The 26,193-nt window shown below is 37.3% G+C and overlaps 1 protein-coding gene across 1 annotated transcript; it reads left to right on the top strand.

The window, feature by feature from the left end:
* Window positions 1-1,141: 1,141 nt before the first annotated feature.
* Window positions 1,142-24,245, top strand: LOC122344622 (complement C3-like). The gene is given in 41 exon segments (XM_043238141.1): window positions 1,142-1,303; window positions 3,325-3,395; window positions 3,892-3,980; window positions 4,122-4,204; window positions 4,291-4,378; window positions 4,497-4,599; window positions 4,715-4,835; window positions 4,913-4,957; window positions 4,960-5,027; window positions 5,262-5,414; window positions 5,576-5,779; window positions 5,909-6,100; window positions 6,187-6,339; window positions 6,414-6,543; window positions 7,335-7,379; window positions 8,556-8,667; window positions 8,743-8,834; window positions 8,936-9,078; window positions 10,382-10,588; window positions 10,922-10,982; window positions 11,116-11,199; window positions 13,611-13,820; window positions 14,189-14,264; window positions 14,412-14,571; window positions 15,184-15,279; window positions 15,361-15,517; window positions 15,781-15,944; window positions 16,015-16,173; window positions 16,375-16,434; window positions 18,403-18,490; window positions 18,586-18,631; window positions 18,896-18,986; window positions 19,098-19,184; window positions 20,068-20,173; window positions 20,425-20,438; window positions 20,440-20,490; window positions 20,492-20,507; window positions 21,113-21,193; window positions 21,279-21,362; window positions 21,481-21,619; window positions 23,469-24,245. Coding segments are annotated over 41 exon segments (4,341 nt in total). The 5' UTR covers window positions 1,142-1,233; the 3' UTR covers window positions 23,611-24,245.
* The last annotated feature ends 1,948 nt before the right edge of the window (window positions 24,246-26,193 follow it).

The raw sequence follows: 26,193 nt of genomic DNA on the forward strand, positions 1-26,193 counted from the left end.
ATTTACACAATAAGCGCAATCATTTCACAAATCAAAACCTCTATTAACTCTTAAGCTCTTTATAAGTCTCTGTCTGTTAAACAACACTTCTGTTTTACAGCTATATAGAAAAAGAGTACTTGCTTCAAGTAATTTTATACAGAGCAGTTCATCATGGAAAGTTTCAGGAGTACGTGCTTTTCAGACTGTATACAGTTGACATTTTGTTAAAAAACATTTTCATTTAGGAATTTAATTTTTCATGGTTGTTTGTCCGTAGTTCTGCCTGGTATGAGCTGCACAGCCAGAATAATATGGATATGTCATATCTTGGGTTTGTTTGCATACAGGATGAATAATGACATCAAAATATTATTAGAAGTGCATAAAGATGATAGTGAGATGCACGACAATTAGTGGAGTTTTTTCCTCACACAAAAATATCCAATAAACACAATATTGTTGGAGCTTCTCATTTGAAATTCCTCAAGATCACCCTTTTCCAAACCTGTTGCCTAATCGCATATGATAGGAAGAGGAGTGTCAATGGGAGATCAGTTTGCTCTGAGGTTTGGTGATGGTATAAAATAGCCCGATTACCAGGTTCACAGGCGCTCACAGGAAGAGACACACAGGCGGTCAGGATGGACGTCAAGCTGCTGTTCCTGACTGTTGTTCTTCTCTCCTCACGATCCCTCACACTGTGACCGGCTGAGTATCAGAGAGCACTGTTTGTTCAGGTCACTAACCAGGATCTATTCTCAAACGCTCTGATTTGATCTCCTCCGATCGTTCTGTCAGCTCCTAACTTGCTGAGGTGGGTTCCTCAGAAGGTCATTTCTGGAGGCTCAAGTTACTCTGGAGAGACCTGGGCGTAGAGATCATGGTTCAAGGCTTCCACCCCAAAAACAAGACAGGAGATACTGTCCAAATGGTGACACTGACTGCAGACAGCAATTTCGAATCCTTACAGATATAAAAAGGTGACGTTTAGTTGTATAATGCATCATATCCAATTTAGTTTGTGTACTAATATATATATATATATATATATATATATATATATATATATATATATATATATATATATATATATATATATATATATATATATATTCAAAACTGGTAGAGTACTAATTCATTTTCTGTCATTTAGATCCTGATGATCAGAACTTATTCTCTGACGATCCTCTGGAGAAGCAGTTTGTGTATCTACAAGCTGAGTTTCCTACCATCACTCTGGAGAAAGTGGTCATGGTCTCATTCCAGTCTGGATATATATTTGTACAAACAGACAAGCCCATCTACACACCTTCTAGCACAGGTACCATTAAGTGTTACAAACATTATACAAAACGAATACAGAGTGTATTAATGCACAATGTGAACTTACAATCATACTGGGATGTGTGCACAAGCCCAGGAGTCACCCTGCTGAAAATACCATTTCTTCAAGGGTCCCTGAATCAATATGTTGTTCAGAGGACCTAGAAAACATAGTGGTAGAAATCTTGGTAGAAATGACATTTTGAGTAGAGTGGCGTCTTCTCTCTTGTCTCCACAATCCCTTTGGAATTATCAAGATAGCAGGATCCTCAAAGACCTTAACTGTCAACACTCCCTTTTTTCCAGGATTCGTCCGTATTTGATATCTTTCCAGCTATCATCCTGTTTAAATATTTTACTGTATTAAATATTTCCCTTTAAAAAATCCCACCGGCGGGAAACTCACATAATTTTTATGAGCCTAACCTCACTAAATGAATAATTACGTCAATATATTCCAAGGATAAGACAGACCATTAATGATGTTAATATTAGCTAAATTTTTGAGATTTAAATATATTTATATGATGTTATTTCTGGTAGTGAGTGCCGATGCTCCATTTTGTGGTTGAGACCGCCCTTAAAATGGCCAACTCCCTAAATAGTGCCCTTACTACTTACTACTACGTGATTTAGAATCTGTGATTATTCTGATCTCGGCGAATCAGCTACACATTCACCTCAAAACCTTAGATTCATGAAGCACAAACCACACATGGGATATAATTCTGCAAATAACTGCAATGCCACTTTTTTCAAACAGAGATGGCGACAACGAGGTAAAAATTACGGACTCAGTGTAGCTTGCAGCGCCCTCTGTTGGTGAAAATATTCCCTACATGATCGCTCTGGTAACCAGCAACTTTTTACATCATTTTTGTGTCTGAGTGTTTATATCCAAAAGCAAAAATCTGAATAAGGGAGTAAACTGTTTTTTATAAATTGATAAGTCTACCGTTTATGTCTTTAGTCGGTTGAAGATTAAAGAGATTCAATAAAACAGTCAACGGGCGAAATGTAAATTTGACTTCATCTAAGCTTAAAGACATTGTGAAACGGAAAACATTGAGCACAAAATTGAAATGATGAATTCAACTAGGAGGCCCCTAATAGTCAGCTACCCTTTAGTCGAGGAGAAGAAGACTTGGCCAGCCAAAAATGTATTTGTTGCTTAGTCACTAAAAAAAAAATCAGACAAAGTCTCACAGTCTATGATGGACGGATTGGTAATGGTTAGTGTATGTGGCAATTCAGTACATCAGGCAGGTAAGGAAGTTCTACGGACTGTTCACAAATCTCTATGAAGTGTGAATAGTACAATCAAAAACACTCAGCCATATCTCTCCACCTTCTCTTCAGCTGTCTCGGTGCAGCTAGGACCTCTCTCAGTTCTTAACTTCTAGCACCTGTCCACTGCTGCCAAGTCTGGGATATAACATCTCATACATCCTCATTTGGTTAATTCTAGTTCATTTTTCATGTGTTAAATTTAATTCATAATATTGCTTCTAAAATATTTTAGTTTAAAATTTACTTTTCATCACATTTCATTCGGCTAATTCTAATTCATTCTAATGTGTTTAATTAATCGATAGTTTTATGGAGTAAATATAGTGAATCATTTTTTACGGTGTACAGATCACTGTAGCATGGTTCAGAAACGCTGCAGTACTCCAATAAATAACTAGAGTATTCTTTCATGTGGGATGGCATAGTGTTTGAAGGAGAACAATGGGAAATATGACAGAAATAACAATGCTCTGTTTTGCAATACACAAGCGGCATTTCAGCCGTGTGTGATAAATACTGGCAGTGTACACACCACTATCAGACTTCAGATCCTAATTAGTCGGTTCAGTTGTGTTTGATCAGGGTTGATCAGAGCAGTAAGGTAGATCTCCTGGAAACAGGAAGAAGGTTGGACATCCCTGAGCTATAACACACACACATAGATACACACAGACACACGCGCACACACACACTTTGATTTTATTTGATATATTTGTACTTCCTTTGCAGTTCATTACAGGATTTTCTCCCTAACACCCAACCTGGAACTCAGTCAGTCTGGAATCACAGTTGAAATCAAGGTATGCACACACACACACACACACACACACACACACACACACACACACACACACACACACACACACACACACACACACACACACACACACACACACACACACACACACACACACACACACACACACACACACACACACACACACACACACACACACACACACACACACACACACACACACACACACACACACACACACACAAGAGATAAAAGATTTCAACTGTAATATTCAGCGTTGCATCCGAGTCCAGCATCGAGTTATAATTAATATAGTTTTTGATCAAAGTTAATGAGATAATTAAGTAGCTAATTAAATTATGTAATGAACACCTTCTGTTAGCAATCATTATCACTGAAGAAAAAAAACACAACTAGAAACACAACTTGGTCTTGGCACTGTATCAGCTTAACACTGATACAACACTGGTAATGGGCTTCATTACGCTCACGATCTCAGCAGCCCAAGAGTTTTTATACCGATTTCTGTGTTTCTGAAGAATCCTCAAGGCATCACAGTTTCATCAGAGAAGATCTTTCCAGTCAAAGGGATGAAGTCCGGAAAATATGCCATTCCTGAGATTGCCACGTACGTAAAAACACTGTCAGGACTGAAGCTTTTTGTGAAACCACAACTTCAACAATAGGGAAATGTCGCACAAAAACATACAGTATATATATGTTATGAAGGCAGACGTGCATGATTCTGTATGTGTTGTGTTTGTTTCAGCTCTGGGATCTGGCAGGTTATCACACTTTTTACAAACACTCCTCAGAAGACATTTACTGCAGACTTTGAGGTTAAAGAATATGGTGAGAGCTGTGATTAATCAACATGTGTAAGAAAAGGACAAGTCAAAGTATGTTTTACTTCATTTGTGTGTCTGGTTTGGTTTTAGTGCTTCCAACATTCGATGTGAAATTAAAGCCCAGTAAGTCATTCTTCCATGTGCTTGATGACAGTCTGACAGTCGACATTGAGGCCAAGTAAGACGAACATGACTAAACCACCACACTTCATTAGGATACTCCAGCTGAAATAAAATGTAACTAGTGCTAATAATAATTAATAAACATTCAACAGAGTTTTGATGTGCTTTTATAGGTATCTGTTTGGACAGAAGGTGGATGGAAATGCGTTCGTGGTGTTTGGTGTGATGGACGGTGAGAAGAAAACAAGTATTCCTACTTCTCTGCAAAAAGTTGAGGTGAGCGATGTCTTCAATCTAATTTCTTCTCACCTATATAGAGGAAAATTTAAACACAACAGCTTTTCACTACATATTGTAGACTGATATTTCTGTTTTTCTTGGATATGAATAGATTGAGAATGGAGAAGGCGCTGCAGAACTGACCGATGAGATGATTAAAAAGACCTTTCCAAGCATTAACCAGCTGGTTGGACGGTCGATCTATGTTTCTGTCAGTCTTTTAACAGAAAGTGGTAAGACTCAACAGATACTGTACATCTGTATGCACATGTTTACAGTGTGTGTGAGAAGATCATCGTTTGTGTTTCAGGAAGTGAAATGGTGGAAGCAGAAAGGAGAGGCATTCAGATTGTGACGTCCCATACACCATCCACTTCAAAAAAACACCACACTTCTTCAAACCTGGGATGCCCCTCACTGTCTTGGTATAAGACACTGACTAGATCAGCGGTTCTCAAATGACAGTCCTTGTATACAGTCCCTATATTTTGCACGTCTCTCTTATTTAACACACCTGATTTAGATTAGCATCTTGTTAGAGGATCACTGCTTGAACGGTCAGTTTGGGCGGGGTGAACTGCTGGACTAGATATTTGAGAAGCTTAAAGGTTATAGGAACTGAGAATTCCTTCTTTTTTTTTTACTTGGTTTTACAACAGGTCTATGTATCAAACATTGACCAGACACCTGCTGTAAATGTGGAAGTTGAAGTGATGGGCAATCAGGGGCCAGTCAGAGGCAAAACAAAAACCAATGGCATTGCGAAGGTTGCTGTTAACACTCTGGGATTATATTCAACACTTGAGATCACTGTAAGACCTGCCATCTCGACAGCACTGATGATCTGTCAGCTTCACTGGCGATCTAGTGTAAAATAAATGAGTTAATTGATGTTAAACAAGCAGTGCAGCTGTTTATTATATTATATTACATTGTACTTAGCACATCAGAAACAAATACTTATCCTTTCCAGGCAAAGACCGTAGACCCACAATTAAGAGACGATCAGCAGGCAGTGAAGAAGATGACAGCTCAGGCCTACCAGCCCAAAGACGGCTCCAAAAACTACCTGCATATTATCATTGATGCTCTGCAGCTTCAGATTCATGATCAAATTACAGTTTATCTAATTACCGGACGAAGTCCAGGATTTAAAGATCAGGACTTCACATACATGGTGAGAAACAGTCATGTCATGGTTCAAGCAGAGATGTCATTGTTTGAGTAAAATGTGTATAGTTTTTGTATTATATTGAATATTATGAGTAAATTAATATGTTTATTTTGTCATCTGTATCATTTTTAGATCTTAAGTAAAGGTCAGATTGTAGAAGTAGGCAGGTTTAAGCCAAATGAACAATCTCTAGTGGCTGTGCCTGTGACTGTAACCAAAGACATGATACCGTCCTTCCGCTTTGTGGCGTATTATCATGTGGGCTCGTCTGAAGTGGTGTCTGATTCAGTCTGGGTCGATGTGAAGGACACGTGCATGGGAACGGTGGGTCAAGTAAGATCACCAAATAACTTGTTGTGCCAAGCAGCTAGTTTTTTTTCTTGACACAGCATGTCTTGTTTTAATGACAGCTCAAGGTTGAGGTGAAGGATAATAGGAATACCTACAGCACAGGAGATGATGTTCAGCTGCAGATCACTGGAGATCCTGGAGCTAAAGTTGGTCTGGTGGTGGTTGACAAGGCTGTGCATGTCCTTAACAAGAACAGACTCACCCAGACAAAGGTGAAGGGCATTCATCAGCTCCTCGAAAGTCATTGGATGCTTGAGATTTGTTTGTAAATGGTCTGTTTCTTTAGATCTGGGACGTCATAGAGCAGTATGACACCGGCTGTACAGCAGGAGGAGGAAAGGACAGTATGGGGGTTTTCACCGATGCAGGTCTGATGTTTGTGTCCAACACTGCAGGAGGAACCAACACCAGAACAAGTATATATGTGTATTTGTAACACACACACACATACACACACACACACACACATATATATATATATATATATACATATATATATATATATATATATATACATATATATATATATATATATATATATATATATATATATACATATATACATATATATATATATATATATATATATATATATATATATATATATATATATATATATATATATATATATATATATATATATATTCTCCGATGCATCATAATTTTTACTTCTGTTCTGAGCTTGTTTTTTGTCATGGGCACAGTAGACAATTGAGGCAGCTTTATTGCAAAGAATTTGCGCTGTGAGACGTGTGCACATTGCTTGAAAGTATGTGCTTCCACCCACCATGTTTTAATTTAGATATACTTTCATTAATAGTTTGGAATGCAGTACTTTATAGATGCATGAAAGTCATGCACTAACAGACTTTCACATGCGGTTTTTATTTGCTTGTTCTGGAGCAACTGATCGCCACTGCAGTTGAATGCACTAAATGAATTTTTCAGTACTTTTATATGAAATCGATGTAAACATAGTCAGTTATACAGAGTAGGATGGATCTGATATATCAAGATATAGACCGAAAAATAGATCTGTGCATTAGTCTGAATGCAGCCAATTGAAGATGCCACTGTCTCATCAATAATAAAGGGCAAAAATGCTGAGAAAATACGAATCAAAACCTTCCATCAAAGTTGTCTATGCTCTTTTCTTCTTATCCACTTAATGTTACCTATATACTGTATATAATGAATTTTCCTCTAGCACCAGCGTGTCCCTTACTTTCAAAGAGAAGACGGCGATCACTGGGTGAGAAACAGCAATTCTGAATCAACTCATTTAAATATTAGAAATGTTTTCAGAGTTCATCTTTGCTGTTAAATATGTTCAGAGGTGGAAAGTCCAGGGGTCAGAAAAGTACTGCCATATGTAATATTGATTGTAAAAACATTACAATCAATATTTCTGATTAATTTAATAGAATTAATCATATTAAATGTTTACGATTAACCTTAAAAAAACAAAAAAAGTAAAATGGCATAAAAATGTGCACTTTCAACAAAAATATTCACTGCACAAAAAAAGACTACCTGCAAAAAATTTAATATGCATGCACGTTATGTCAACCTATTCACAAATTAATATTTTTGTTGTTTACATGGAACACCCCCAAACCAATAAAGAAATCAGGTGGTGTTGATTTATGTTTTGATATCAACATAATTTCACCTGAATCTCTCAGTTTGGTGTATTTTATCAATTATAGCCATCATCTGATTTTAACTAAAGCAAACACTGATCTCCATGATGGTGGCATCATTTCAACATATCACCATCTGGTCCTCTAATTCTCAATAACAGCAGTTGTTCACTACTAGTGCATAATCATCATTTAATCTTAATTATCTCATTACCTTTGACTTGTATGACTTGTTCCTCTGGTGAAATCAGATGCTGAGTTCATAGCTGGAATAAACAGGACTTTTTGCTTTTTGTCCCCCTGAGCTTCCACCTCTGACAAACGAAGCCTCCAGAAATGAATCCTTTAAGAAAAACTGAAAAGCTCCTGTCTTCACGAGGCTTCATCTGGCCATCACCACACATATTAGCTCACATATTACTCGCATTGTGAGGATCACTGTATGACAGGGCTGTCCAGGTTTGGTTCAACTCTAATTAAACACCTGAAGCATGTTAGAAACTTTCATGCTTGTGTGTTGAGGTAAATTGGAGTTAAACTCTGATGGACATCGGCGCTCCAGGACTGAGTTTGGACAGCCCTGCTGTGATGTCACTGTGATCATTGCATGACCTCACGTGTTGACTGAGCAGTGTTACTCCAGTCCTTATGTGGCTTTGCCCTTGAATTAAATACATTGATGAATTAAGAAACAGATATGCATTTATATTTATTAAGATATATTGATAGCAATAAATGTATCCACAGATGCTGGAGATATTAATGATTGTTTCTGTGAAAAACAGATGATGATGATGGCAGTTATACAGATTCTGAAGATATTGTCTCACGCACACAGTTCCCTGAGAGCTGTTTTTTTGAGGAGATTGATCTACCCAATAACAATGGAAACTACTAGTAAGAGTCTGTTTCTTTAGACAACACTATTGTATTGAACTGAATCACGCAAGTCTTTCCTTGCTCATTTTTCAGTGAATCAACATCAGCCACAAATAAACTGATCTACCTGAAAGACTCTATCACTACGTGGCAGATCTTGGCTGTCAGTCTGTCTCCAACACTTGGTAAGAAGAAGCTGCAAACCCAATATATATGCTCTGAAAAGCAACATTAGCATCCAGGAGCTGTTACTTTAAGAACTTCTATTGTTGTTTGTGTCCCAAAGGCATCTGTGTGGCAGAACCTGAGGAGATAGTCTTTTCTAAGAGATTTTTTATTGATCTCAAGATTCCTTACTCAGCTGTGCGCGGTGAACAACTGGAAATCAAGGCCATTATTCACAACTACACCCCAGTTAAACTGAAGAAGGTAGATCTCATTTGATATTTAAACATATGAGGTAAAAATTAAAGCCATAGCAACCAATTATGCTTTAATCAAATCATGTACTACATCATAAAATGTTTCACTGTAATTTTACAGTAATAATCCGACAGCAGCTTCACTTTTAGTACTTTAAGTACTTATTATTTTTTTTTTATTTTGGCATATAATTATGGTGTAGTAAAAATTATCCTGTAAAATACTGTTAGCACATTTGCCTTTAGGTTACTGTAATTGTACAGTTTTTAGCCATGTTAAAGTATGTTACTGTAATGCATTAAATTTCAGTAACTGCCATGCATGTTTCTAAACTAATAGTTATAACAATTATAGAGTATAAATATTAATACATATTTATATTAATAAATATCAATAAATATTTTTATTCGGATGTTACCCAGCATGCATTGCAGTACGAAGCATTCTGTTGATTGTCTCCTCTGCTGAGATTCATTTGCCACCCAAACCAGCTTGTGATAATTATCTCATCATAAAACAGCTAACATCTGCTCATTGTCCAGCACTGATCTCTCTGCTTCTCAACACCACACGAACTGTAAATTCATCTGTAATTTAATTTGTACATATTTATCTTTGTCTTTGTAATTTATATTGTACCTGTATCCTGCACTTGCTGCTTATTGCACTCCTGGTTAGACCTGAACTGCATTTCGTTACCTTGTACTTGTACATGTGTGATGACAATAAAGTTGAATCTAATCTAATCTAAATTGCTACAGAGAGAGATTTAAAACTGGAGTCAAGGGTCAAGAGCCCAACTAAAGCAAACACTCATATCAAGGGTGGCGTAATCATTTTAGCCAGTAAAACATCAACATGTGATCCTTTGTAATTTAATTAATCACTTAATTATCTCATTAACTATTTGAGGACTTGGGATTTGACTCAAGACTTGTTGGTGTCTTGAAAGGAATGACTTGGTTCCTCCTTTGATAAAATTTGGTACTGGTTGTGCATTATGACTTATGTGATTATTGTTATTATTATTATTCTTTTTGATATTATTATTAATTATCTCCCTTACCGTATAATTTGCTCTGAGGAACACAAATTAAACGATTCATGGCTTTATTCCTATTCTGTTGGGTTTGTATTGCATTTAATATGCTTTCAGACTGAGAATTGTTTAATGTATTTTTTGGAAAATGCGCTTCTGTAGTTTTGCTTACATCATACTATTGTTTGCCTGGTAAGTTTTTTTTTCTTCTGTAGTTTTTTTTATTGTCAAATCTGAGTCTCATTCTATATAAATAAATGTTTTCACCAGGTGCGTGTGGAGTTCATGGAGACAGAAGATGTTTGCAGCTCTGCCTGGAAGAAAGGAAAATACAGAACAATAATATCAGTTGATAAGGACTCCAGCGTAGCAGTTTCATACGTGATTATTCCCATGACGACGGGAGATCATGATATTGAGGTGAAAGCTTCGATATTAGATTTTGAAGATGGAGTGAGAAAGACGCTGAAGGTGGTGGTAGGTTTGATGGGAAATCTGTCACTTCTCTGCACTTCCGTTTCATTCGATTTGGTTAGATGTTAATGCAATGATCAATGAATGTCATCCCAATCAACAATTTGATTTCACAGTATTATCACCACGAGCTCATGAGCAAGATTAAACACCTGCATGAACTAAAGCAGGGGTAGAGTCTGATCCGGTTCTGATCTCACCTGTCTGAAGCCCTAATAATCCTGAACACATTTATTAGCTTGTTTGATTATGCTTGAAGCTGAATTCTCCAGGACCGTGGCTCCCCCTGAACTAGAGCAACAAAAGCTGGTAGTTTACACTCTTTTTCTCTTTCAGCCTGAGGGTGTGCTGAGTATAATACGTGAAGCAAATGTGGAGCTCAATCCTAATAAGAATGGTGAGAGTTGCTGGGAACCACGCGAAAACGTCACTGTGTTATACTTCTGTTGTTACTCAACACCAGAGTCAAGGGTTTTTAAACATTCTTCCATCTTGCTGTTTTTCTGCGTTTCTCTTCCCAAATGGATCAGGTGAAAATCCTTTCGTTTTTAAAGCTGCCATACCGGCTGATCGGTTTCCAGACACACCTGCTTACACGAACATCTTCATTACCGGTAAGGAAAGGGATGATTTCATTTGTTTATTTCTTTAAAGTTGCATTCATGTTTTATTTTGAGAGAAATGAAGTCCATTGTTAAATTAAGCTTGTGGAGATTTCAGCCAAGTTGTTCACAAAAGGGTTCATTTCTGGAGGCTTTGTTTGCTCACAGCACCACCTGGTCACCAAAGAGTGTAAAACAAGCAGATACATGTGAAAAAATTAGGACACCCTTTGAAAGCATGTGGTTTTATTGTAACATTTTTAATAAATGGTTATTTCATCTCAGTTTCAACAATACAGAGAGATTAAAGTAATCAAACTAAATGAAAACTGAAGAAAAGTCTTTTCAAGATCTTCTGTACATGTCATTCTACAAAAATGCCTATTCTAACTGAGGAAAAGATAGGACACCCTCACATGTATTCCCTCTTAAATTGGCTCAGATCTCACACAGGTACATCACACCAGGTGCACATAATTAGTAGATCGTTACTCTGCATGTTGAATGAGGCTTGCCCTATTTAAACCTCAGACATTTAGTTTGGTGTGCTCCTGACTGTTGAAGTGAGAGAGCACCATGGTGAGAGCAAAAGAGCTGTCAGAGGACTTCAGAAAAAGATTGTAGCAGCCTATGAGTCTGGGAAGGGATTTAAAAGATCTCAAAAGATTTTGAAATCAGCCATTCCACTGTCCGGAAGATAGTCTACAAGTGGAGGGCTTTCAAAACAACTGCCAACATGCCCAGGACTGGTCGCCCCAGCAAGTTCACCCCAAGAGCAGACCGCAAGATGCTAAAAAGAGGTCTCCAAAACCCTAAAGTGTCATCTCGAGAACTACAGCAGGCTCTGGTTACTGTTGATGTAGAAGTACATGCCTCTACAATCAGAAAGAGACTGTACAAGTTTAACTTGCATGGGAGGTGTGCAAGGAGGAAACCTTTGCTTTCCAACAGAAACATCAAGGCCAGACTGACATTTGCCAGAGATAAAGTTGACAAAGACCAGGACTTCTGGAATAATGTTCTTTGGACAGATGAGTCCAAAATTGAATTATTTGGACACAAGAGCAGAGGACATGTTTGGCGTAAACCAAACACAGCATTCCAAGAAAAGAACCTCATACCAACTGTGAAGCATGGAGGTGGAAGTGTCATGGTTTGGGGCTGCTTTGCTGCAGCAGGACCTGGTCAGCTCACCATCATAGAATCCCCCATGAATTCTACTGTGTATCAGAAGGTGCTTGAAGAACATGTGAGACCATCAGTTAGAAAATTAAAGCTGAAGCGGTAACTGGACCATGCAACATGACAATGACCCAAAACATACTAGTAAATCAACCAAAGATTGGCTGAAAAAGAAGAAATGGAGAGTCCTGGAACGGCCAAGTCAAAGTCCAGATTTGAATCCCATTGAGATGCTGTGGGGTGACTTGAAAAGGGCTGTCTGTGCAAGAAACCCCTCAAACATCTCACAGCTGAAAAAGTTCTGCATTGAGGAGTGGGGTAAAATTTCCTCAGACCGATGTCGGAGACTGGTAGATGGCTACAAGAACCGTCTCACTGCCGTTATTTCAGCCAAAGGAGGTAACACCGCTATTAGGGGCAAGGGTGTCCTATCTTTTCCTCAGTTAGAATAGGCATTTTTGTAGAATGACATGTACAGAAGATCTTGAAAAGACTTTTCTTCAGTTTTCATTGTTTAGTTTGATTACTTTAATCTCTCTGTATTGTTGAAACTGAGATGAAATAACCATTTATTAAAAATGTTACAATAAAACCACATGCTTTCAAAGGGTGTCCTAATTTTTTCACATGACTGTATATTAGAGACAGGTGTTAAATCCAGGGGACAAAGAGTAAAAGTGTAAAAATCCTGCCATATGTTTATTCCACTCATGATCTCAGCAGCTGATTTCACCAGAAATCTATTTTTTTCATCTTTTTTTTTTTAATTTCATCAAAGGAGGAACTAAGTCATTCCTTTCAAGACACAAACAAGTCTCTCAGTCAAATTCCAAGTCGGCAAAAAGTTAAAGTTAGGTTAATTAAGAGTTCATTTTATAGAGTACAATTATAGAGTTAATTTTGCTTTGAGTTTGCCGTACAGCAGCAGTCTCAAAAGTGTTAAGAAGCTTTAAAACACAATAGCATTTAAGTATTGAACCTACCTTGGATTTGAAATTTCAGTTGCTATCTAGACACCTTGCAACTGCTACAGCAAACACTTTAAATGTTGAACATGAATAATGATGTCCATTATATCAGGCTGAGCTAGAAGCCGTGAGCCTGTGCCATCTAGTTTTGAGACTTTGTCTTTACTTTGGCGCACCATTAAAATACTCTAAAGGATGCTCTTCTTTCTTTCCAGTTTTTTCTTGATCATTTGTGTTAGTCTTAGCTTGGTTTTTCTTCTTTCATTTCTCCAGCTGAAGAGATCACTCAGGCAGTCGAAGTCGAGCAGGCCATCAGTGGAAGCTTCATGGGTCGACTTATTGTCCAACCCGTTGGATATGGAGAGACAATAATGATCTATATGACTCTTCCTCTCATTGCCACTCATTATCTGGACCACACAAATCAGTGGGATGCTGTTGGTGTGGAGCGCCGTAATGAAGCCGTCAACCATGTCAACACAGGTCAGCAGAACACAACAGATATAAAGTATCTATATCTATAACTATACAAATATCACACTGCCAGCATCTAGAATGATTTTGAGGCCCGTTTACACTAGGGCGTTTTCTCGTTATATTATACAGTTTGTCAATTGGTACAATTGTTAATTGCCGAAATACAAGTACAATACAATTGTTAATTTTTACTTGTTTGTTAATTGAAGAACAAATCCCAATTCAACCCTTGGTGATTAGTGTAGTTTAGTTGGGCAGTTTGATTAATTAATTACTATATATATATATATATATATATATATATATATATATATATATATATATATATATATATATATATATATATATATATATATTATCCTTTTTGTATTAAGGATATCAGCGGCAGTTGAGTTATCGTAAATCAGATGGATCCTACGCTGCATGGACACAGAGACCGAGCAGCACATGGTAGTTTTATTTAAATTGATTAAATTTGTTTTTATCTGTCATTATTTCCAATTTCTCCTTAAAACGTATGATGATGATTAACAATAAATATTATTGGTGGAAAATTGTTGCTTGTTAATAAGTTACATTTGTTTCTGTCTGTTAAAGGCTGACAGCATACGTGGCCAAAGTCTTCTTCATGGCCAGGGATCTTGTTGTGATGGAGGACAATGTGCTCTGCAGTGCCCTCAAGTGGCTGGTCCTCAACAAACAACAGCCAGACGGCTCTTTTAAAGAGGATTCAGCTGTAATTCACGGAGAGATGGTGGTAAGTTGAACGTCACTATGACCGATTGCATTTAAACAAAATGCAGTTCAAGTGATACAAAGGAAAAATATATTTCAATGCTTTTGCTCTTATATATATAAAGTATTGCACTCTGCTGAACACGCTTGCTCAGTACTAGTACTAGTTAATTCTGCTGTTATATATTTATTTCATTGTTTTTGTTTGTTTTTGGAGTGATCCATGATGACGAAATTGGGCAACACAAACATTTTTACCCCAAAAGCAAAGATCACCATGTCCCTATAGTAAGATATAAGATAAGCTTATTGGTTGACCACAGGGACAGTTGGCCTAATGATTAGAGTTGGACTTGTAACCAAAGTTCGCAAGTTTGAGCCTCAGGTGCGGCAGAAATTGTTGGTAGGGGAGTGAATAATCACCCTCTATTCCTGGCCTTACATCACTTTCCCAAAATTATAATAATAATAAACTAATGATAAATAATAAACAGCAGATCTAACATAGGGCAACAAATCTAACAAATTGTTGCACCCATCTCCTGTAGTCCTCTAGTCATGAAAAAGTTTTTACCAAACTTTGCTGATTTGATTTTTTTTTAATGATTTTCTGTTTATTATTGCTTTATTCCAGGGTGATGTACAGGGCAAAGATGCCGATGCCTCTCTGACGGCCTTTGTCGTGATTGCCATGCAAGAGGGCAAAGATGTTTGTGATCAAACAGTTGGTGTAAGTACACATCTTTTTAGAACTATTAAAAATGAACATTGGCTTTTTCACACTCTTATGATTTTACGCACACTTTTACAGAGTCTGCCTGACAGTATGAGGAAGGCTGTTACGTTCTTGGAAGGTCGACTTCCACAACTGAGCAACCCTTACGCTGTTGCGATGGCATCCTACGCCATGGCCAATGCCGACAAATTCAATAAAGAAATGTTGATGAAACACTCTACTCCAACAGAAGGTAAGTCAAGTCAAAAAGCCACCAAAAAGAGATTCATTTTGCAACTCACCCAAATAGTTGAAGCATTACAAAGGCATTGTGGTGCAATGACAGCTGCTTGAGATAAAGAAGGAATGTTTCTGTTGTCTACTCATACTGTAGACTAGTTCACGCTCTTCTCTTCTGAGCGATCAATCACAGGCCGACATCACTCCGTAATGAGCACTTCTTGGCTGTAAATTCTTAACAATTGTGTTTCTATTGCTGTGTTGTGTTTGAAACAGGCGGTCGGTATTGGAGAGTCTCTGGACAGCATCATCACTCACTAGAGGCGACGGCGTATGCTGTGCTGGCGCTTGTGAAAGCCAAAGAGTTTGATAAAGCAGGAGAGGCAGTGCACTGGCTGGGCAGACAACAGTCTCACTATGGAGGATCTGGAACCACACAGGTGCTGTACATCAACACCTCATCATTTGACACTACAGGACTTGATTTCAATGCTTTTCTGTCTTTTCTAGGCGACCATCATGGTGTTCCAGGCCGTGGCAGAGTATCGCACGCAGGTGAAGAACAAACAAAACTTCAATCTGGACGTGGAGCTGTCTGTACAAGGAAGAAGCAAACCTGTCAAATGGATTTTCCAAAGAAATAACATGCATCTTAGACGGACAGAGAGGGTGAGGATTACCTCATCTGCTACATTTTAAGTTGTTTGCTGCTCATTTCTGTTAAAGTACATAAGGTTTTATTAAATGAAGAATTGGGTGTTTTGTTTACCATTCGTGATTTTATTACCTATGCTAAAAGTGTGTGATCAATGAAATCTTAAGGTTTTAAGTATGCTGATGCCTCAAATGCTTCTATGCTTCACTCAACAGTTTGACCTAAGCCAGGAATTTAATGTAACTGCTCGAGGAACTGGAAGAGCCACTCTCTCTGTGAGTTTTCATGCACTATATGTGTTTACAGGAGAGGAACAACAGAGTATTAGGTATTTACCCGCTAGAAATGTGATGTTCCCGGAGTGTTCTCAGAGCATCCCGCTGGTGTCAATGACATTTAACAAACACTTCCTGAGATGATCATGATGTGGAGCACTTAAAAACACTAGAACCGCCGAGGCTCACTTTATGCCTAAAAATGGCAGGGAAAATTTTACAGCTGTTTTTATATGGCTATTATTTCACTGTATTATGCCACAATATTCACAAGGAAGTGTAAATGTCATGGAATGATTATATCTAGTTATCAACTACATTTTTGTCCTGGCTTTTTTAATAAAAATTACACTCTGCTTTTTTCATAACGGTAAATATAAGCTAAACAAGTCTGCATTGACAATGGGAGTTGTCAACATATTTGGGTTGTATAATATTATAAGTCATTAATGAATATAGGCTTATTAAAGGACTAGTTCACCCAAAAATGAAAATTGCCCCATAAACTACTCGCCCTCAAGCCGTGCTAGGTGTTTATGGCTTTTTTCTTTAAGATGAACACAGTTTTTTTTTTTTTAAATGTATCCTGGCTCTTCTAATCTTAGTAATGCTGGTGGATAGCAGCCACTATTTTGAAGCTCCGTAAATCAGATATATCCACAAGTACTGTGACGAAAATGCGATCACATGTCCTCTAAAGCAGATTGACCTATGACTCAATGAAGCTGGAACTCGATGCTCTTGTGAAAAATAACTGGAAGTCAGTATATGCCGTATATCGCTGCAATAAAAAAAAAAATGCATATCATAAGAAAAATACATTCTATATGAATACCAGTATACCACCCAGCACTACTACTTATACCTATTTAGCAACCATAAATCATCTTTCTTTACTTATTTTGTCTTTATTTATTAAATCACTAGGTCACTGAGTGAAAGTGTTGCCTAGCAATGAACAATTTTAGAACATAAGCGGCCAGAAAATGACAGCACGAAAATACAGCTGTTATATGGTGGGTAAATTTGGGTATAAATGCACTTCGCTTTTGATCTGGCTTCATATAAACAATTTTTAACAACAGGGGATTATAAATTATGCTGTTTTAGTAAGGCAATGACTGGGAGACTTATCGACATTTGAATAACAGCAAAGGGTAAAATGTAGTGTTAAAGGGTTGAGGTCTGTTATTTGGAGGATCTTCAGAATAACACTCAGAGTGCGTTTGATCCCACAACACAGAGTATTACAGTAACACTGAAAGAGAAGAACTTAAGAACATTAACAAGCAGAAAGAAAGAGAAACAAATAAAGAGAGACCAACAGAAACACAACTACTACTCAGGAGCTGATTACACCAGTGGAGGAACCAAAGTTATTCCTTTCAAGACACAACCAAGCAGAGTCAAATCCCAAATCCTCAAAGACTTCATGAGATAACTGAGTAATTAAATGAGGTTTGAACAATAGTAATGAAGTGGGAGATGCTGAGATCTTGAGATTTCCTCTCAGGCTGTGACTTAGTCAGTTGTAGTTGTGTTTCAGTTGGTCTTTTCTTTGGTAATTCTGCTTGTCATTAATGTTCGGCTCTGTTTCAGTGTTACTTTAACACTGTTCAGAGTGTGTTGATCTGAAAATCCTCAGAATAACGACTCTCAATCCTTTAAAGGCCTCCACATCTCGCTCATCTCAGGAAACGTTCAGTGAATGTCAATGACTCTGGCGGGATGCTCTGAGAACATTACATTAGTGCCTGTGAACTACTTTTGTTGTTATTAATGTTGAGTATTCAAAACACGCTTGAATCTAGACAAATATAGCAGTTTTTTTCCTGTGTGATTTATGACACACAGCGCGTTAAATATCAACACACTGCCTGTGTTAAAATGGATTTAGCACCAAATGTGTTGTCCTTAACTTGACACACAGGTGTGTTAAAATATAACTGGTTGTGTTGCTGTGTTCAGGTTACGACGCAGTACTACGCCAGACCTGCTGAGAACACAGACTGTACAGCCTTTAATCTGAATGTTACGATGGAAAAAGACAGCAAACGTAAGTTCTTACCCTTTCTGGGGAATTTCAGAAATAAAACCTCAAATACTTTGTGTGCTGCTTTTTATTTGAATTACTTTTCTTGTTTTCTTTAGCGGAACCATACGCCATTGAAACGTATAAGCTCACTCTGGATTTCTAGTATGTGAACATGTTCTAATCATTTGTTATGCTGGAAAACCGTTTCATTTCCACACTTTGTTTGTTCCCATCTCACTTTTCTCATTCTGGTGGTATGTCCACATCGCAAATGTGATGCTTTACAAAAACAATAAATCTGAGGTAAAACAGACTTGGATTTACACCAAAAGCTCTAGTGTGAAAACAGCCTTAAAGGCAGAATGAGAAGATGAAGGAAAACACCAAAACTGTTATAACATCTGTTCTTGATCTCCATCTTCGCAGCTACAAAAGTGATAAAACCGATGCCACCATGACTATTCTGGACATTAGCATACCGACTGGATTTTACGTTGATCAAAAAGATCTCAAAGAGGTAGTGTGGTGATAAACTTATGTTTTTAGAAGAGGAACTCAACACATTTTCAGACATAACATAAATCATTTTGATAATGCATTGCGTTTTTTGATATTTTCTTGCACTCAGATGTCTTCAGGAAAGGACATATATATTCAGAAATATGAAAACCAAATACTGTCAGAGCAAAGATCTCTCATCCTGTACTTAAATAAGGTATGTCAGCAAACTCTCGTTCTTCCTCATGTAGTCTGAAAAATATGTGCTTTTGCTTTAATATTCTGTGAAATGTTTAATACTTGATTCTGATGGAAGTGCTTCATTAACTGCACAGTTACTGCACAGCCGTGGCATTTGCTTCAGTTGGGCTCTTGATGTTTTAATGCTATTTTTGTTTCTGGCTGCTACAACATAAAACAGTTCTTGTATTTTAAGTAAATGTTTAAGTATTGAAGTCATCATAAAGCAGGCCTGCTTCTCTGATCTCATTTACTGGGTACACTTTAATGACACTGCGTTTTGTTTTAGTTTAATATCGTTATCATTCTGCAAAATAAACTACTATGAACAAATGTAAGAAGTCTTATGCACAACACCTTTAGTACTACAACATCCTTATGACAGCAGCATATGAACCTCACAAATAGTGAGTAAAAGCTTTATGCTGCAATGCATGCTGGGTACCAGTGCAGTACAAACCTCGCTTATGAAGCATTGCAACGATTAAAATATGCCACTGATTGATTGATCTGTTTATTATTTTGGTTGATTGTCACTGTTGTTTAGATTCATACACTGATTCTTGATGTGTGTGTTTGCATAGCAGAGCATTTCTTTTAATCTGTTGTTGTGCCTCTTTTTTTGCCACAACATTTACAGCAAACAACGCTGACCATCAAAAAGCATGTCGTAGCCAATCAGAAGTCATCCACAGCTCTAAATATGCTGTTTGTCAGTTGAGATACATACACTGATTAACTATCATTTCAGTCTAAATGCAACTATAGATTAGATTTTTTTTTATATTATTATTTAATGTGTTAATAACGAGCAAAATCACTTTTTTTTTTTTTTTTTTTTACATTTGATTTATTGTTAGGTTTTGCGTGAAGATCAACCAATAATTTCCATCAGAATGCACAAGATGTTTAATGTGGGTCTGCTACCACCTGCTGCAGTCACAATATATGAATATTACTCACCAGGTAAGGAGCATCTTCTACACACCCAAAATATATCATTTAGCCAAAACGATTAACCAATGAAAATAATACACTGAAGTATGGAGTGGATGGAATAAATCAATTCGCTTCGAATCAAAAGTTGTTCTGCTGTAACAGATTGTTCTGCTGTAACAGATTTCTCTGGTTTACAAAGACTTGCTGCATGCATCTTGGATTTATTTTCTAGCAAGGTTTCACAATGCACGAGAATTTATAATTAAATGTGTTTTCAGATGCACGCTGTACAAAAGTTCTACCACCCTGAAAGGAGAGATCTTTGCAAGATCAAAGGAGATCTCCTGCAAGTGTGCAGAAGGTATTAAACAGGTCAATAACAGGTGTTCATCGATAATACACAACCATCATTTCATTAGTCTCTTAATTATCTCATTAACTTTAACTCTTTGAGGACTTATGACAAACAATCACATTTATTATTATTATTTTTCGAGATTAGGTCCATCTTCCTTCACGAGGTTTTGTGATTCCACTAAAAGGATTGTCTTTATATAGTTTTTTAAAAAGAGATTAGGATTCAAAATCCTTCCCATATATATATATACTATGTAGTATCTATATAGTTTGGGATAAATGGATGAAAAATGGCTAGTTTTCCACAGAAGACCTTCAGTTTTAACGCATGAGTGGAATAATTCATCTATCATTGTGTTTGTTCATAATTCAACGTGATTCAACTGTGTATGAAACTAGCTGCTAGGGAGGTGTTTCATGCTCAGTGCCATATCATAAGTTGATGACAGATAGGGCTAGGATGTTGTTCGATGTCTCTTTTGAGAGCTGTGATTGGAGTTCTTTATATGGTGTTATAAGTCATGTTATTAATTTACTTAATTTTATATTGGATGAAAATGTTTTGTTAGTGTGTTGTGTATTTTTTTTTTTTTTTAAATCTCAACGCAGAAAGATGCAGTTACCAAAAAAAGGATCGGGATATAGATCAGGAGCGTTTTTCTACAGCCTGTGGAGCTGGTGTGGATTATGGTAAACACACATGTTCTTCTTCCTCAGCCATTGACGTCTAGTCTCACAGCTTTGATGTAACACCAGTATAACACAAGTGTTTCAGTTTACAAAGCCACAGTGGTGGAGATGGATCTGAGAAAAGGCTTTGACAGCTATGACATGAAGGTAGAGCTGGTGCTGAGAAAAGGTACACTTAATTATTCAGTGTCCAGCTAAATATAAATATAATAGGTTATGACTTTTGAACTGTGGCTGACATGTGGGATGTTTCTGTAAAAAGCATCACCGCTTCTTCTGTCTTGTAGGCGTTGATAAGAATGCGGATGCGAACGTGACAAACTATCTGGCTCATCCCAGTTGCAGAGATCATTTAGGATTGGTAAAAGGAAAGTCGCACCTCGTCATGGGCAAATCTGTTGACCTGACAAAGCTCGGCAAAGGTAGGTGTTGGCGTTGTCCTACAGGATTCTGGTTTTGCACAAAAGTGTTATAGGATGTAATAACTCATGTTATCGTTTGCTACCGTCTGTTATGGCCCTGGTGGTTGTTGTCAATACAGTCACATGCATTCTTGTGTCTGCCTTTTATTTGATGCCTAAGTGAGTTCTAAACATGGTGTCAGAAGATGTATAATGCACTCAGTAACAGAGCATTCAGATTAAGTTTTCGCCCGTGGACGCTGACAGCACCTCGTCCGTGAAGTGGCATTCCAGCCCACTTTGCAGCCCACGTACCATAATATAACCAGGATTATTCACTGGTCACAGGTCTTGCTGTGTGATCGAGAGAGGGATCTGAATGCAGGCATGTTTATTACCAAAGTTTAACTGTGTTGGACATTAAATCTATTCTGGATGCAATTAGAGAAGAAATTTCTGGCAGGCTTCAAGTAATCTTCACAGTATCTTTATTGTCAAAGATTTGCACCTCCACCTATGACTTCTGCTCTTCGTTTGTCTGGTTGTTATAATTCATTTACAGCAGCCAAAAATTATGGAATACTTTAAAGTCAAGAGCACAACTACAGTAAACACTTAACTACCGTATTTACTTTGGAAGGGTTCATTTAACACCTGGGATTTTGCTGTGTAGGATGGTCATTGATCAGTTTTTACAACTAGTTAGAAGGGACGTCCTTCAAGCTTGTCTGTTCCCTGATACCATTGGTGTGCTGACAGAGCAAGAAGATGTACAACTCATCAACCAAACAGTACCTGAATGTGACAAACCAGCAGCTACAGACAATCAGAGATCACAACGAAGGGGATGATGCACTACAGGCTTTCAAAACCATTGTTCTTGCAGAATGAAAAACAGCGCATACAAGAATTGTGGCCTTATCGAGATCAAATTAGTGCATTATTTTTAAATCATTGTGCCTAGAGATGCCTAAGCGCATTCAGTAGTATGCAAGCTTAACCTCAAAGACTTTGTGAGACCTTTGGAAACCATGCCATCTCATTACACTCCTACCAGGCCATGACAAATTGCCAGGTCATTGCCAAAAGGACCATCTCTTAATCATAGACCATTTCTTAGATTTTACAAGACTGAACTGCTTTCTGATCTATCAGAAACAGCCATCAGGCTCTGCAAGGCTCAGTTTTCTCGACATGAGCTGACATGTGCCGTTTAGGTTTGGAATTTGAGCATGTAGGCTCTCACAAGAAATATCCCAAACTGAATGAAAAGGCAGAATCAGCTATCGAGATTTCAAAAATCCTTTTGTGCAAAGCTACGCACAACAAAATCAGCCCTTGGACAGAAATCACTCATTGGAGAAACACGCCAATACATAGACAACAGCTCAGCCCAAAGATCTGGAAAAGCATCTGGCAAATTTCTTCTGTCACAGATCAGCTTGTGACGTGCCAGAGCTGCACACAGGATAGGGAATCTACACGAAGCCTCATACTGTTATCAATTTGAGTTTCTTTAGTAAATGGGATTGTTAAGTTCTTATAGTCAACTTCTTCTGGCTGATCGTTGTACATAGCCTGGTGGTTGTTGTCAATACGGTCACATACAAGTTTTTTGTCTGGCTTTTATGTGAGAGCTGAACAAAAAGAACCAGAACCCAGTAAATAAACGGATGAATTTATAGAATGCAGCCTAACATCATAATGTATTTAGAAATATATTATGGTGACATTTAAATAAAATTCCTGGATGAGTCATTTGTCAGACTGATGAAAACCAAGTCAAACTATGCCTAAAAAAAGGCTTTTTAGTGTACACTTATTAAAAAAAATGAATTCATATGTTTTTCAATAGTGTTTTCTGGTGTTTTTAGTCTGCAGTATATGTTTGGAGAGCAGACCTGGGTTGAATACTGGCCTACAAAAGAAGAAAGCCAAACGAAAGAACACAGGGAGCGATACAGCGGTATCTCCAAAATCCAAGACATCCTTCTCCAGCGTAGATGTCCTGTTTAACATTTCTTTATTACTGGAAATGTAACATCATCTCTTGCATACTATAAATGAATTGTTCTTGATAACATATGAATGGTGTAATTCCATGATAAAGATTAAATCAATAAAACTAGCTTGTTTATGCTGGATTGATCAGAGAAGCAGCGACATCAGCGCTGGACAGTGAGCGAGTAGTAGGTGTTTACATATGATGAGGTAATCAAAGGGTATTATTCACATCCAAAATGTTTTCTTGTTTTATTTGTTTATATGAACTACATGTGAAACTACATGTGATGCATCATCAAGAACCAGCACATGAACCTCTACAACGGTGGCAATCAACAAAATTCTTCATGGTGCAATACATGCTGTGTAATAGTAATACCATAGTGAAAACTCCCATCATGCACTGCGGCATGAATAATTATTGTCTCCACCGCCCCTACAAAGCCTGAGCAGTGCAGTTCTTCTTTCCAATATTTAAGCATTACGTTTTTTTAAGCAATATTACTTTTGCCCATTATTAGCTTCAAGTGTGTGTTTAAGCAAATACGTTAATAATTACATACATGTTAAAGTGTAGCTTGATGCTAATACCTTTAATTACATCACAGGATGTATTCTAGTAAGCATTAAAGATCATTTAAACTAAATGTTATGTATCTGAATTTAATGCTGTATATGGAGCAGCAGATGATGATGATGATGATGATGAAAAAACAATAGCTCCTGCACAACCGTAGGCTGCAGTTTCAGGACAGTTTAGTTTAGTTGTACATTATAGCAAGATATTGATCTCAGTAGTATTTCTTTTTAAATATTTTTGTAAATTTACGTGAATTTACACAAACTATAAATGAAAAATGTACATCAACCTTAAAAAAAAAACTGGAGTAACTTAGAAGACTTAGTTTCTGCATATTATACTGCATATTGGTTAACCTCCTTAAGGTTCATTAGATCATCATCAGGTAAATGAAAGATGGAATCATACATATACAGTCACAGAATTACAACCAGATATTTTAAAGGTTTTGGGAGACAAGAAAAGACTCAGCGTCCAGCAATGGCAAATTCTGGATTGCGAAGATCGGCTGAATACAAAATTGTAAAACTTATTACCTCTGGGGGAGCTGGAGAATGAGCCCGTTTACTTTTCTTTAATGGATATAAAAGCTGCATTTGGCGTTTTTACATTATTACTACGCATATTTTTCATCATGTCCATTAAACGGTGAAAGAGAACGTGTTTGTCATCTCCTTTTGTGTGCCTAACATTCATTTGTATAGTAAAATAAGGCAATTCAGAAGAAGGGTTCAGTTCAGTCCGTTCATTAAACTCGGTTCGATCGGATCTGAATCAAAAGAGTCGCGGGAAACGTTTGGTGTGAAGAAATTTAAATTAAAAGGAAGAAAAATAGCTCCGTCTCCACAAAAAGTACACACTGCTTTAAGCAACCGCTTGAAGAAAAGTAAAGCTGATCTCTCCTACCCGTTCTGAGGAGAAGTTCACTCAGTCGAGTCTCTCGAGGGTTGACTCGCCATCACGAAACTCGTTGAACTAAACGAACTTCACGCTCTGGAGAAAAACCTGACCTGCATAAATACAGGCAATAATACGTTCACACAAGCACGTCAGAATTATCGTTACACAATGTGAACTTTTAAAACTAGCATCAAACAACAGACTTCTCTTAACTCGTGAGAAATTACATTTAAGAGTACGTTACTGGAGTTCATGCGCACACCCACGACTTATACACATTAGAAACTGTGAACTCACCAAAATCCGAAGAAATAAACAACAAAAGATGCATTTGTATCTTTATTCCGCTGCTCGTCTCGTGAATCTCTCGGAGAGAAACTAAAATGGCGCCCAGCACGAGCGGCTAACGTGGTGGGCGGGGCTTCTGTTCCACTCGAACGCAATTGGATGATCACCGCGATTCACTGACACGCAATTAACATACATTTTATTTTATTTAATTAACGTATTTTATGAAACAGGGTTACATTTGAATTATAAGTATTTTCGGAACAAGCAAAATAATTATTTTTAAAGCAATAACTAAAAAAAAAACTTTATGAAATTATGCTACATAAAACATTTGCATGAAACAAACAGAGGACACGTTTGTACAAGATGTAGTTGTAGTTCATGCATGTTTTCTGTAAAGATAATTATCAAATGATATGTTTAACTTTTCTATTATGCTGACATTTGTTCTGATTAACGTTTCTCTTTTTTTGCCATATCACCCAGAAAATGCTACTTTCTGAGGTAAAAAAGAAAAGAAAATTGCATTGCCATCTGAACTTTTCTCTACGTTCATATAGCCCCATCACACCACCAGTTCGTTATTTATATTTTCTTCCTATATTTCTGTTACAGAATTACATTTACATTTTCAGCATCTCTTTCCTGTGTTAGCATGCCGTTTACAGACTCAGGATTAATTCGTTGTATATCGGAGATAACGTTTACGATTAACCACTGCTTTGTCAATATTGTTTTCTGCATCAATGAAATCTTCAGTTATCTCTATTGCTTCAAGGACTTCAATGTAACCGCTAGAGGAACAGGAACAGACACTCTCTCAG

This window comes from Puntigrus tetrazona, chromosome 1 (genome assembly GCF_018831695.1).
Source record: "Puntigrus tetrazona isolate hp1 chromosome 1, ASM1883169v1, whole genome shotgun sequence".
Lineage (NCBI taxonomy): Eukaryota > Metazoa > Chordata > Actinopteri > Cypriniformes > Cyprinidae > Puntigrus > Puntigrus tetrazona.